Raw genomic sequence first — 12,747 nt, forward strand, 5'->3', positions numbered from 1 at the left:
TTTTGCGTTATCTGACTTACACACGTTTTATGGGTACTTCTAAGCAAACTTGAACTCCTTAGAGTGATTTCATCCTGAATTTTATTTTTCCTTCCCTCACCATCATATATATCACTTTTTTTTGGTTTTTTTTTTTGGCGGTACGCGCGCCTCACTGTTGTGGCCTCTCCTGTTGCGGAGCACAGGCTCCGGACGCGCAGGCTCAGCGGCCATGGCTCACAGGCCCAGCCGCTCTGCGGCATGTGGGATCTTCCTGGACCGGGGCACGAACCCGTGTCCCCTGCATCGGCAGGCGGACTCTCAACCACTGCACCACCAGGGAAGCCCATATATATCACATTTTAAGGCAAACCTTAAGGAGAAAAAGAAAACAAATATACTTACTTGGTTTTGTTTTTTGTATTGCTTGGATCTCTCCATTGTTGTGTGTAATTGAACATTGTAAAGGTTAAAATTAGAAAAGTATGCTACTTGGGAAGAATAAAGAATTCAGGAGTTTAGATATTTCTTTTTAAATCATGGCTGATTTTCTTTTCTTTCAAAGAGTGCTTTCTATTTCAGAAGGGAGAGTATGTATAGCTCTAGGGGTCCATTCAATGGTAACCTTTGAACTGTCACGTTTTTAGTTTAAACAGTTCAGGTAAAACTGAGGACTCTTTAGAGTTCTGGAAAGATACTTTAGGAGTCATCCAGTTGAATCTATAAAAGAATAGAACGTTTTGCTAGGTAGTAATAAAGTAGCAGTAAGTTTCAGTGTTGAAATACATAATGATTGAGAAGGCAGTGAGACTGTCTTACTGCAAAAAGCTAGTACAGAATTTAATGACGTCAGATCCAGTTTATTTATGACGTATTACATAAAGCTTTAGTTTTGCTTAATAGGTGTGATTATTTAGTGTTACAAGTAATGATTTGTGTATTAGTATTTTTTAAAGGAATCATTAAACAAACATTTGTAGACTACTTAATTTTTGTTGCCAAAATACACTAATTATGGTAGGTCGTCACTAGAATTTATTTCTAGATGATGTTCAGAATTCTTATAGTAAAGAAACATCATTAGAAGATGTTATATAATCCAGTCCTAACATCACTATTTTGAGTGCCAATAAGTACACATGAAATATGTCTCAGTTTGGGCAATTGCCTTGGCTTAACAGATCACGTAGTCCAAAGTTGCATTGCTGTAGGCTTAGAGTAGTCTTAGTAATGTAGTTAAGTTTTTCAACTGTAACACAGAAATTTCCAGGTAGCCAAACAGCCATTTTGATTGGTCTGTGAGCTAGCTCTTGTCCTAAATCTTTTAACATTTTTTTCTGGGTTTGTGATTTGAGTCCTTATCTGGGGGCATAATTATTTTTTACTATCTGATGAATAGGAGGCTCTGTGCTTTATTGTCTTTTTAAGGGTATTCTTAGCACTGGGATGAATTGGACGTATTGTCATTGCTTTTTTAAAAAGGATGCTTTACCATAGCTAGGACTATGGTGATAATAGAATTGGGAGATTTGCCTTAATGCAACAGTAGAAGAAAGGACTAGGCTTTTGAGGAAATGAAACATTCTAGAGAAATAAAAAACTGAAGTTGATTAGGATGTTTTTTGCTACCTTGTTTTGATTCCTGGAAGTGAGTACCCTTCCTAAATGTATTTTTTAAGGAAGCATATTTTGAAAACTACTTCTACTCGTATCATGTCACGAGTCTACTTGAATTACAGCTTTATCCAAGGTGAATTTTTATATAAGGTAGTTGAACTGTTGTTCTAGTTGCACATAATCAGATGTTGAGAAAATGCCTTTTTTACGTTATTTATAGATGAGGCAAGATTGAAGCACCATCTTTTTGCTTTCCTGTACTTTGTGTCTTGAGAAATGCCTTCGATTGAGTTGAGATAGTTTATATATTCAGCCTTATTTTTTGATGTTATTCAACAACGACCCCCCCCCCCAAAAAAGACTAGATTTTAAGTTTGCATCTGAATTATTTGTCAAATGGGTTGATGTTAACAGCTGAAGAAGAGGCATGAAGTTAGAAGCAACTGCAAACTTCTTAATGACCCTATTTTCAGCTAACATCTGCCTTGTATTTGGGGGAATAAGAAAATTCATCCCTAAATGATGACAATGTAGCTAAGGAAGCAAGATTTAAATTTGTGAAAAGGTGAATAATAGCTACCACTTGTGCTTGTTGAGGCACAGGAGCTGTGCTAGGTGCTACATTATTACCTTTAAAGATCACTTCAACTCATTCTTCAAGGTAAGTGAAATATCTTCCTTTTGCAGTAGAATAAATAGTCTGGGTGGCTTGCCCAGAGCCGTACTGGTTTAGTTTGATACCAGCTTTGTTTAGCATGTGCTTATCGTTAATTAGACATAATAATTTAAGCCAGCAGTATAAGTTATGTTGCCAGGTAGCCTGATTCTTCAAATTATGTAGTGGTTTAGGTAGTGTTAAAAGGAATTCAGAGTGTAAGTCGTCTCTACTGCCAAATTTATTTTTGGCATCTAACCAATTTGTACCATCTTCCTGCTACCATCCTAGCCTAAGGTACCATTTGAAGAATCCTTCTAGCTAGTCTCACTGCTTTCCATTGCTCCTTTACAGTCTTACCTTTTAGCTGTGTAGATTAGATCGCAACAGTCCCATGCTGAAAACTCTAATAATGGCTTCCAAACAAGGTTCTATCTGATCAGGTTTTTGCTTACCTCTCTCTTCCCATTCTTCTTTATTACCCTTCCATCCACACTTTGCCTTTTTTGTCCTCCACAAAAGCTATGAGCATTTCCATCTCAAGGCTGCCTTCTGTTCTTTCTCCCACTTCTCCCAGTTAGCACAGCTGCTGTCTTATCAATCAGGTTTTCTTAGAAGGCCTTTCTAAGAAAGGCTTACCACCCAGTTGCCCCATGACAGTATACTGAACATGATAAAAAAAGGAATGCTTAGATGTACTTAAAATTATTTTTTAACTTTGAAAGATTATTTGCTTCTCTCTTCCCATCAGAAAATTTGCTCTTTTTTCCTGTATCCCCAGCATTTAGAACAGTGCCATTATAGAGTAGGTACTAGGTAAATAACCTGACTGGCTGACCAGGCAAGTGTGTATATGTATTTGTGTGGTGTGCTGCTGGAATTGGAGCCCAGGGCTACTGGCTCTGCAGTGCCCATTATGGTTCCTATACAATGGAAGTGTCCTACTGAAAATACCTTTGTTACAAAGACTGGAATACTGACCTCTCTTTGCACATTAAGGGTTATGACTTTAATAGCCACTGATAGTTTATCACCACAGTGGTTGTATACACCAGTGTACAACCATTTTGATGAATGCAGCTGGCAAGACAGGTCGACAGAATATTTTAGTAGCAATTAGCAAGTGTTTAGTGTGTTTAACATGAAAACTTTTACTATGGCCATACAAGGTAGTTTGATCCAGTTCTTGACTTTGGTGTTTCTAGGACTTGAGAGGCTAACTACAATTAAAGTGGAAGCATGTGGTTCACAGGGTAAAGGAGGGATGAAGGGATCGATTGCTTTCGGTTGAGGTTGTTAGAGAACGCTTTGTGATAAAAAGGTGTGAGCAGGGCAGTGAAGGAAATAGATGAATAGTTGAAGCACTGTTTTGTGGGAAGGGAGGTAAAACTTGTATAAAGTCAGTGCTAGAAGGCAGTAGGCATGACTGCTGGGCTGAGTTGCATGGTGCTATTAAAGTTTTGAGCCTTTGTATGGGTTGCATGATGTAAATAACGGTATAGGTTCTTTTTTTTAATCAGTGATATGAATGAGGGCATAGTTGGACTGCTTGGAACGTTTGTTGACTTGAATCTATATGTAGTGGTTAATGCCATGGATGGCAAAATAAGGATCTGAAAAGATTTTGATAGCCTGGGACAGTAGTTTACACCAGCAGGATGGAATTGAGTGGGGCTGAGAGTCAAGTCCTATACATGACTAATCCACAAGTAAGCTGTAGTGTGTTAGTGGTGTGGTGTGATTGCCAAATAAGCCAAGATAATCATGGACTACATGTTGCAGAGGCCTGGTGTTTAGAAGTGTAAGAATAGTCTCCAGCTTACTCTAGACTCCTCAGTCTGCCTCTATAGGATTGTGTTATGGATGTCACTGTTGGATGACACTCTGGGAGGCAGTTCCCAATTTCAGAGAAGTAATGATTAGCCAAGCATAGAAGGGGGATTGAGTCCTAAGCATTGTGTGCAGGTATATGAAGTGCTGTCATTTGGAGGAGGAAATAGATTTATTGTAGAATTTTTAGGGAAGTAGGTTTGGCTCAAGGTAAAGAAGACTTAAATGGACAGGCTTGGGAGGTAGCGGCTTTGCTGCTGTAAGGGTTAGGACTGAGCAGCCACTTCTGGATCAGTTTTCTAAGTCCGAGATTGCTGAATTTCTGGGGATTTGGTAACTGATTGGCTATAAGGGAAGGAAAGAGTGAATTGATATTTTGAACGTAGATGATGGGAATGTTCCAGACTGTACAACTCATTTTGGTGTTCCGAAATACTGAAACTGCATTGGTTAGTGTTCAAAGTTCATCTTTATTTTATTTGGTTACCTCACTGTTACTGGATCTGAAAGCTAGATTTCTAAAATTTGTTAACTTCAGTGCCTACTCTTCTAGAGTTTGGAAAAGATTACGTTTTCTTTTTTATTTTGATACTATCATATCGTCCTGATTACTAACCCTTGAGAGTAAGGGTTTATCAGCATTAAATTAGAATCTCTATTAAGGATCAGAACAGTTGTTTTGGTAATGTTTTTCTACCATCCAAGTCACTGTTAACTCACCTGCTAACACCTGCTAGGATGCAAAGTTTATTTTCAAATTTAAGGTGATAGATTGGTCTTAAAAATGCTAGAGTGAGAAAAGTTAAACAACTCAAATATACTTATAAAAGTGCATGCTTAACCTGTAGATGGGGCATTTCTTTAAGGAATGTTTATTTCTAGGCACGTTTGCTTTATTTGGACAGTATGCTATGTGCAGAGGGTCACCTTTGCTCCTTTAATGACTTCTTTTCATTGGAGAGCCAATTTACTCTCTATGGGTCAGCTATAATTGTTCCAATTTTTTAAATTAAAAAAATGTGGATGAAAAGTTAGTTTTCTTTATAAATCCTACTAAATATTCATGTCTTCATATTGTTCAGAGACTACAGTCATTTAAATACCTTCTACCTACCCCGCCTTGATTAACCATAGTGAGGATAGGTTAGAAAGGAAGAAACTTTTCTTTTGTAGATAATAATAGAAACAGTCATTACTATTTTGAGGCAGCATTGTTAAGTAAATAGTCTCTGCTCTTAGAATATTTGGAAAGAAATACAATAAAGGGAAAATGATACCAAATTGTCATCTTCAAAATAACTCCTCTTTCTCCCTTTTTAAAACTTTGTATTTCCTTCCATTCTTTTTCTGATTTTAATTGTTTTTGTCAATTTCTGGAGTTACAGACTAAATGACCAGATTGAAAGCCATTGATTTGTCACTAAGGCTGGCTACTTGATCCTTAGATATAAAAATCTAGGGAATGTACATGTCGTAAAGCAGTTTATTGTGTTCTAAAGTTAACTTGTTTGTGTAATAGGGTATTGTAGTATACTTGTCCATAATCCCATGCAATGGTGGATTCAGCCATAGGTCTAATATCTGCCTGTAACCGCATATTTTTATTTTTAAGACGTGTTTGGTCTAAATAGAATATAAATGGTATGAGAAAATGAAGTCCAGGGCAGGATTTCTTAACCTCAGCACTATTAATGTTTTAGAGTACATAACTTTTTATTATGCTGGACTATTTTGTGAATTGTAGGATGTTTAATAACATACCTGGCTTCTACCTACCCACTAAATACCAACAGCAGACCCCACCTCTAGTTGACCAAAATGTGTGTGTGTCGGAGGGCAGCAAATCACTCCTGTTGGAAACTGCTGATCTGTGTTAACATAGAAGGGTGTTTTTGTTGGCCTTTATAGGATTTAGGGATTGCAGAATATTTGGTTGAGCTCAAATCTACAGGTATGCAGAGGAGTTTAGATGGTGAAGTTTCAGGGAAAGCGTTATAGTCAGAGGTTGAGCAGTATGAAAACTGTTTGAGAACTGATGTAAATAGTCGAGATTATAGTATTGTGGAGAAAAGGGAGAAGTGGTAGGGATTTTAGGACGGACTTAATGACATCCAAGGGTTTAAACTTTGTTTTGCTGATGCGGAGTCCATTGTGGGATTCTTTTTCAATAGGCAAAGTTGTGATTTAAAAAAAAATGTCACCAGCATAAGTGTAAAGCATAGAGAGAATCCTGAGATCATGATGCCCAGAGACTTGGATAAGCGTGAACGGAGTCGGTGGGGTAAAAAGTACAAAACTGTTCTGAACTGAAGGAAGGATGTTTGAACTTCATGTTTAATTTTGAATATCTGGAGATGGAGAAAAAGGGAGAGGGAGGAATCAGTTTTCTGACTTGTCTGTATTTTCTTCACTTATACCTGATATACCTGTTACGCAAGAATGGGAATAACAGGGATAGGAACTTTTTGGGTTTTGCCTCTGCGGTATTCCGTTTTATGGAATATGGTTACTTGAAGATTGTTTACTTTTTACTGTCGTTTTATAGTAGTTTACCATAATCTACTTGTCTTTCTCCAACTTCATTGTAGGCTTGGTGAAAATAAAATGGGGGAGAAAGTTGGATCTGATTCAGAATAACAAGGTTCTCCTTTTAGATTTAAGTATTTGAAGCCAGAAATCCCTTATTGTAACTTTTTACAAGTGATTAGGGGAGATGGAAAAATAAGATTTAAGTGCTGATTAATAGAAAGGCAGAAAGCTTGCTGGCACTGGAATCTGTTTCCCTTGCATGAGAATAACTAGTCGGAAGGATGAATTTAAGTAGAAAATAAGGTATTGTGGAATCAGTAATTTGGAATTTAAGCTGCTTACAGACTAGATTCTTACCAAATTTGCTAAATTTCAAGGACTTAACAATTTTTTGCTTTAATTCATAAACTTGGTTAGTGTGTTTTGTCAGTACAATCTTCCTGTCTCAGATTATAATTTTTTAAAGGATAAAAATACTTGATAAACCTAAGTGTTGAAGTTTTAATTTGTTAAAAGATTTTGCTTTTGTGTATGGGATTTGCATATCTTTCTATAATGAGCACCTATAGTAGGATATTTTAAGTATTTTTAAAACATGCACTTTTCCGCCTTTCAGTATAATAATCATGAAATTCGTTCTGGAAAACACATTGGTGTCTGCATCTCCGTTGCCAACAACAGGCTTTTTGTGGGCTCTATTCCTAAGAGTAAAACCAAGGAACAGATTCTTGAAGAATTTAGCAAAGTAACAGGTAAGTTGGGTTTACTTGGAAGGAGGTTCAACTTCTAATACTTAAGGTAATGTCATGCTTTTGTGTGCCAAGCACTGTTTTAAGCACTGCATTTATTGACTCGTATTCTCACTATAGCCATATAAGATGAGTAACTCCATTTTTCGGATAAAGAAATAGAAGGTTTTGGGAAATAACTTGCTGAATGTTATGTAGTTAGTAAGGAATACGGCTGGGATTTGAACTCAGTCTGCAGAATCATTGTTGTGCTTCCCCTGTTTTGGAAAATTGTATTTCTTTCTGTGTTTTTATGCATTTTGAGGTGCTAGTTGACATTCTTAGTAAAAATGTTTGATAAGTAATAACCTGATTTTCCAAATTACAGGAATGGTAAGTACTCTTGCTATAAGCAGAGATTATACTTTGTCAGTATGGTGTAATTTCTTTGAATTGTAAAGCATTTTTTATAAGTTTCCAAGTGACAGGCTTTTGTCATTTGGAAACTAGAAAAAATAGTTTTGTCTGCCTAGAATATTTAGCAAATTATCAGCCTGTTACCAATTTCCAGGAACATTTGAAATTCTTATACAATACTAAGATAGTCTCTATTTCATTTGAAGTAAAACCATGTCTGAGGCCAGAAAAGTGCCATTAAAAAATTAGTTTTTACTTGCATGGGGTGAAAAATTTCTAACCATGTCTGATTTATACTTCTGGTTTTCCTAAAACAGCTTTGTAAAGATTTCATACCTCTCTGTCATCTAATTAATGGAAGCAGAGAAAAATTTCTAACCATGTCTGACTTATACTCCTGGTTTTCCTAAAACAGCTTTGTATAGATTTCATACCTCTCTGTCATCTGATAAATGGAAGCAGAATAGTCCTCAGGTCTAAGTAAAAAGAATACATTTTCTTTTCTTGGGGATTTTTGCATTAGGAACACTTGGAAAGTGTGGATTAGGTGAATTATCTGGACCGGTTTTTTGAGAGTCCCTGGTAAAGATAAGAGATTATTTTTCATTCTGATATTCAGGTATAATATTAGAAAAATAAATCTTTTGATCTGCTTATTTTTGCTTATTTTATCTAATTTCTCTGGAATTGTTGCTTACTTTCAGAGGGTCTTACAGACGTCATTTTATACCACCAACCAGACGACAAGAAAAAAAACAGAGGCTTTTGCTTTCTTGAATATGAAGATCACAAAACAGCTGCCCAGGCAAGACGTAGGTTAATGAGTGGTAAAGTCAAGGTCTGGGGAAATGTTGGAACTGTTGAATGGGCTGATCCTATAGAAGATCCCGATCCTGAAGTTATGGCAAAGGTAATAACAGTTGAGTTAAAAAATTTTTTGTGGTGTTGCTGGGAGCAGGGGTAGGCTTTAGAGAGTGGAGGGAAACTTGTGTGTGCTTCCTTAAACCATATTTTTGAAAGTGAGAGAAGGGTTCTGTGTTAAAGGCCACACACCAGAAATATATAACAAGTGCATGGAGGGTGAATATAGGAATTTATTCATGGACCGTCAGCTACAGTTGTGTAGCCATCATACTCTTATGATAAAGTAGGTAGCCTACATGCAGTGGAGATGATTCACTTTCATTTTTGTGTGGATTCGAAGAGCAGTTTCTTTGAGTTTTTGAGAGTGGCGCCATTAAGATTACATGGTTTTTGTGTTAAAAGTCCTACTCCTAAAAATAGTGAACTGTACTGGCCTCAGCAGAGCTGCTGCAGTTAAAAGGTTTAGCTATTATTAGGTATCGTGCTTCAGCAGTCAGTTGAGACATCTATGAAAACAAACATCTCTTGAGTCAACACTTTACCAGTGCAGTTTGCAGTTAAGTTATTCTAACCTTTTAAAGAATCCTCCTTAATGACGATAGGCTAGGAAATACAACTAGTTTACTAAAATCAAGAGAGGAGTGTGAAGTGTCAGAACAGTGAATATTAAAGGGTAAATGTTTTTGAGGACAGAAAATACTTAGGATTCATTCTTTTTTCTTTTGGCTTATTAAGCTCTCATTGGTCAGCCCTTTAGATTAAGAAATTCAGATGCTACTTCAGGTATTTTAGGAGGAAGTGATAGTGTTTCTTAGCCAAAAGGTTAAATTTGTAGTTGTACTTGAGGAGCTTTCAGGATTGAAGACTTTATCTTACCAGTGTTTTGAATATTGTTTCCTCTCTTCAGGGTTTCAAAAGCAGGTCCCAGTTAGTTTTGACTCCCTGTGTTAAGTTCAACAGCTGTTTCAGATGGCATGGTGTTCACGTTATTAGGAAATAACCACGTCCATTTTAATTGTAAAATAATAACTAATGAAAAGTCCTGTGCGTAGCATGTTTTGTGTTTTGAGCAGCAAGTACAGCAGTTTCCCATACGCACACCTGCCCACATAGCTCTGCAGCCGCACACCTGCCCACATAGCTGTGCAGCCTCCTGCACGATCAGTGTCCTCACCAAAGGGGTACATTTGTCATAATCAGTGAATCTAAATCGACACATTAGTATAACTCAGTGTTTACGTTAGGATTCCCTTTTGGTGTTCTGCATCCTATGGGTTTGACAAATGTATGTTGTATCCACCATTGTAGTATCGTACAGAATATTTTCATTGCCTTAAGAATCCTCTGTGACTGCCTTTTCATCCCTCGTCCCCTCATCCCTGGCACCCACTGCCCTTTTTACTGTCTCCATAGTTTTGTCTTTTCCCAAATGTCACATAGTTGGAATCATATAGTATGTAGCCATTTAAGACAGCTTCTTTTACATTTAAGGTTCCTCCATGTCTTTTCATGGCTTGATAGCTCATTTCTTGTTTAATGTTAAGTAATATTCCATTGTCTGGATTTATTATAGTTTATCCAGTCACCTACTGAAGGACAGCTTGGTTGCTTCCAAGTTTTGGCAATTATGAATTAAGGTGCTATAAGCATGCATATACAGGGTTTTGTGTGGACGCGTTTTCACCTCTTTTGGGTAAATACCAAGGAGTGTGACTGGTGAATCATATGGTATGAAAGTATGTTTAGTTTTCTAAGAAGCTGCCAAATTATACCATTTTGCATTCTAATGCAGTGAATATGTTGTTCAATATTCTCAAAAGCATTCGATGGTGTTAGAGTCTTAGATTTTGGCCGGTCACTGTAACAGGCTTGTAATGATATCTCACTGTTTTAATTTGCAATTCCCTAATGACATGATAATTGAGCATCTCTTCCTATGCTTATTCACCATCTGTATATCTTTGGTGAGAACGTTCAGATTTTTTGCCCATTAGATCCAGCAGCATGCTCCTTGGTATTTACCCAAATGAGTTGAAATTTTAGTCTATATTTTATATTTCTGGTACTCCTCTAATGGGTTGTGACTAAAGTTAAGTTTGCAGGGTTGGGATGGTGGCATCTTGGAAACTGAATCCTTTGGAAATACATAGGAAGTTTCTGTTTCTTTCTTAAATTTCAGGTAAAAGTGCTGTTTGTACGCAACCTGGCCAATACTGTAACAGAAGAGATTTTAGAAAAGGCATTTAGTCAGTTTGGGAAACTGGAACGAGTGAAGAAATTAAAAGATTATGCTTTCATTCATTTTGATGAGCGAGATGGTGCTGTCAAGGTAAATAACTGGGGGAATTATCATAGGCATCTAACTTAGACTAATGATTTTTAGTCATCCTAAAATCAGAATGTTTTAGAAAATTGAAGGAAACTCAGAGGTCATGTAATTACTCAAGCTAACCTTTATTGGCCTTAGCAAATCGCATAACTTACTAAACTAAGTCAAAAAGATTAATAGTTGAAGAGCTGGATCTTTAAATGAAATCAAGAATCCTATTTTATCTCATCCTTCTAGTGTTAATAGTAAATGATTTTTTTAACTTTAAATGAATCATAGTTGTGAAAGGTCTCTTGTATTGATCAGTACCTACTTTTTTAAGGCTATGGAAGAAATGAATGGCAAAGACTTGGAGGGAGAAAATATTGAAATTGTTTTTGCTAAGCCACCAGATCAGAAAAGGAAAGAAAGAAAAGCTCAGAGGCAAGCTGCAAAGAATCAAATGTAAGTGAAAGTTGTACAGATTTTAATATTGATTAACTGGTGAATAACAGGTGAACAAATCTGTAACATGCCTTTACCTTTTAAAGAGGACTTGAAGTTTAACTTGAAAGCTTTGAGTCAAAGAAAAATGCCGAGAATCTCCAAAAATGTTTATTGAGCTCTTGCTGTTGACCATACTTGTGAAACTAATTGTAATTCTAAACAACTGGACCTTTGCATAATAAACGAAAAATCAATCTAGGTTATTTTCTACTGTATTTTACAGAATGTGCTCCTGAATACGTGTTTTAAATATTAGCTGCCCCAAAGTCTTGACAGTATGTTTGGTTAAAGGGTGGAGAGTTTTTTCTCTGAGGCAGGAAATATAAAATCTCCAATTATAATAGACTTTGTTTCCTTTGTGTCAGAAAAAAGACTTCTTTACCAATACATAGTGCCCATTACTGCCATCCCAAAGGCTTCATATACTATGCATGGGTTTTGAAAAATGAAATGAGTATAATTAATGAAATAAGCAAATAACAGTATTGAGATACGAAAACAAGTGTGTAAATGCATTGTATAAATTGGATCTTTTAAGGTTATCTGTTCATTAAGACAGTGAAGGAAACTTAGCTGTGTAAGAATGAAGTTTGCAATTTAAAAAAAATTTGGTAATTGATTTCTAAGGAGGAAGAGAGGGGTAATTGCTGTTTGATGGCGAGAACAATAATCACTAAACTATATCTCAGGTCAGTTTTCTGTCTGTTGCCCTGTGTAGGGGAAGCTTCTACTATTTCATAATCAGGGAAGCATTCACGTTCCAGTTTCTGTAATTAGCTGTGCAGTTAGGCAAGTTGGCAAGTTCTGAGCCTCAGTTTCTTTAATTTTAAAAGGGAAACAGATTAAATTATGTACGATGTCTTGTATAATGATTATTATCCGAGTAATCTATCTGTACTTGTTCTAGGACTAAAGAAACATGTGCTTTTTTTTTTTTTTTTTTTTTTTTTTTGCACAACGCGGGCCTCTCACTGCTGTGGCCTCTCCCGTTGCGGAGCACAGGCTCCGGACGTGCAGGCTCAGCGGCCATGGCTCACGGGCCCAGCTGCTCTGTGGCATGTGGGGTCTTCCTGGACCAGGGCACGAACCCGTGTCCCCTGCATCGGCAGGCGCACTCTCAACCACTGTGCCACCAGGGAAGCCCGAAACATGTGCTTTTAATATGCTTGGTGGTAGTATAAATGAGAAAAGACTTACAAAGAGCTAGGTTTTGAAGGAAGAGCTAATGCTCTATCTCAGCAGACCCCTGAGTATACTCTATGCAGTGAAAATAACTTTTTCATATCTCTTCCAGAAGACAATTAACTGATTGT

The 12,747-nt window shown here is 36.8% G+C and overlaps 1 protein-coding gene across 7 annotated transcripts in view; it reads left to right on the forward strand.

Annotated features, from left to right (window-relative positions):
- The window catches only part of SYNCRIP (synaptotagmin binding cytoplasmic RNA interacting protein), a 28,962-nt gene that overhangs the window by 7,396 nt on the left and 8,819 nt on the right, over positions 1-12,747 (forward strand). For all 7 annotated transcript variants that reach the window (XM_060167203.1, XM_060167202.1, XM_060167206.1 and 4 more), the window contains 4 exons: positions 7,227-7,362; positions 8,460-8,665; positions 10,799-10,948; positions 11,271-11,392. In XM_060167203.1, coding sequence (XP_060023186.1) covers positions 7,227-7,362; positions 8,460-8,665; positions 10,799-10,948; positions 11,271-11,392 — 614 coding nt within the window. The remainder of the gene's footprint in view (positions 1-7,226; positions 7,363-8,459; positions 8,666-10,798; positions 10,949-11,270; positions 11,393-12,747) is intronic.

This window comes from Lagenorhynchus albirostris, chromosome 12 (assembly GCF_949774975.1).
Source record: "Lagenorhynchus albirostris chromosome 12, mLagAlb1.1, whole genome shotgun sequence".
Lineage (NCBI taxonomy): Eukaryota > Metazoa > Chordata > Mammalia > Artiodactyla > Delphinidae > Lagenorhynchus > Lagenorhynchus albirostris.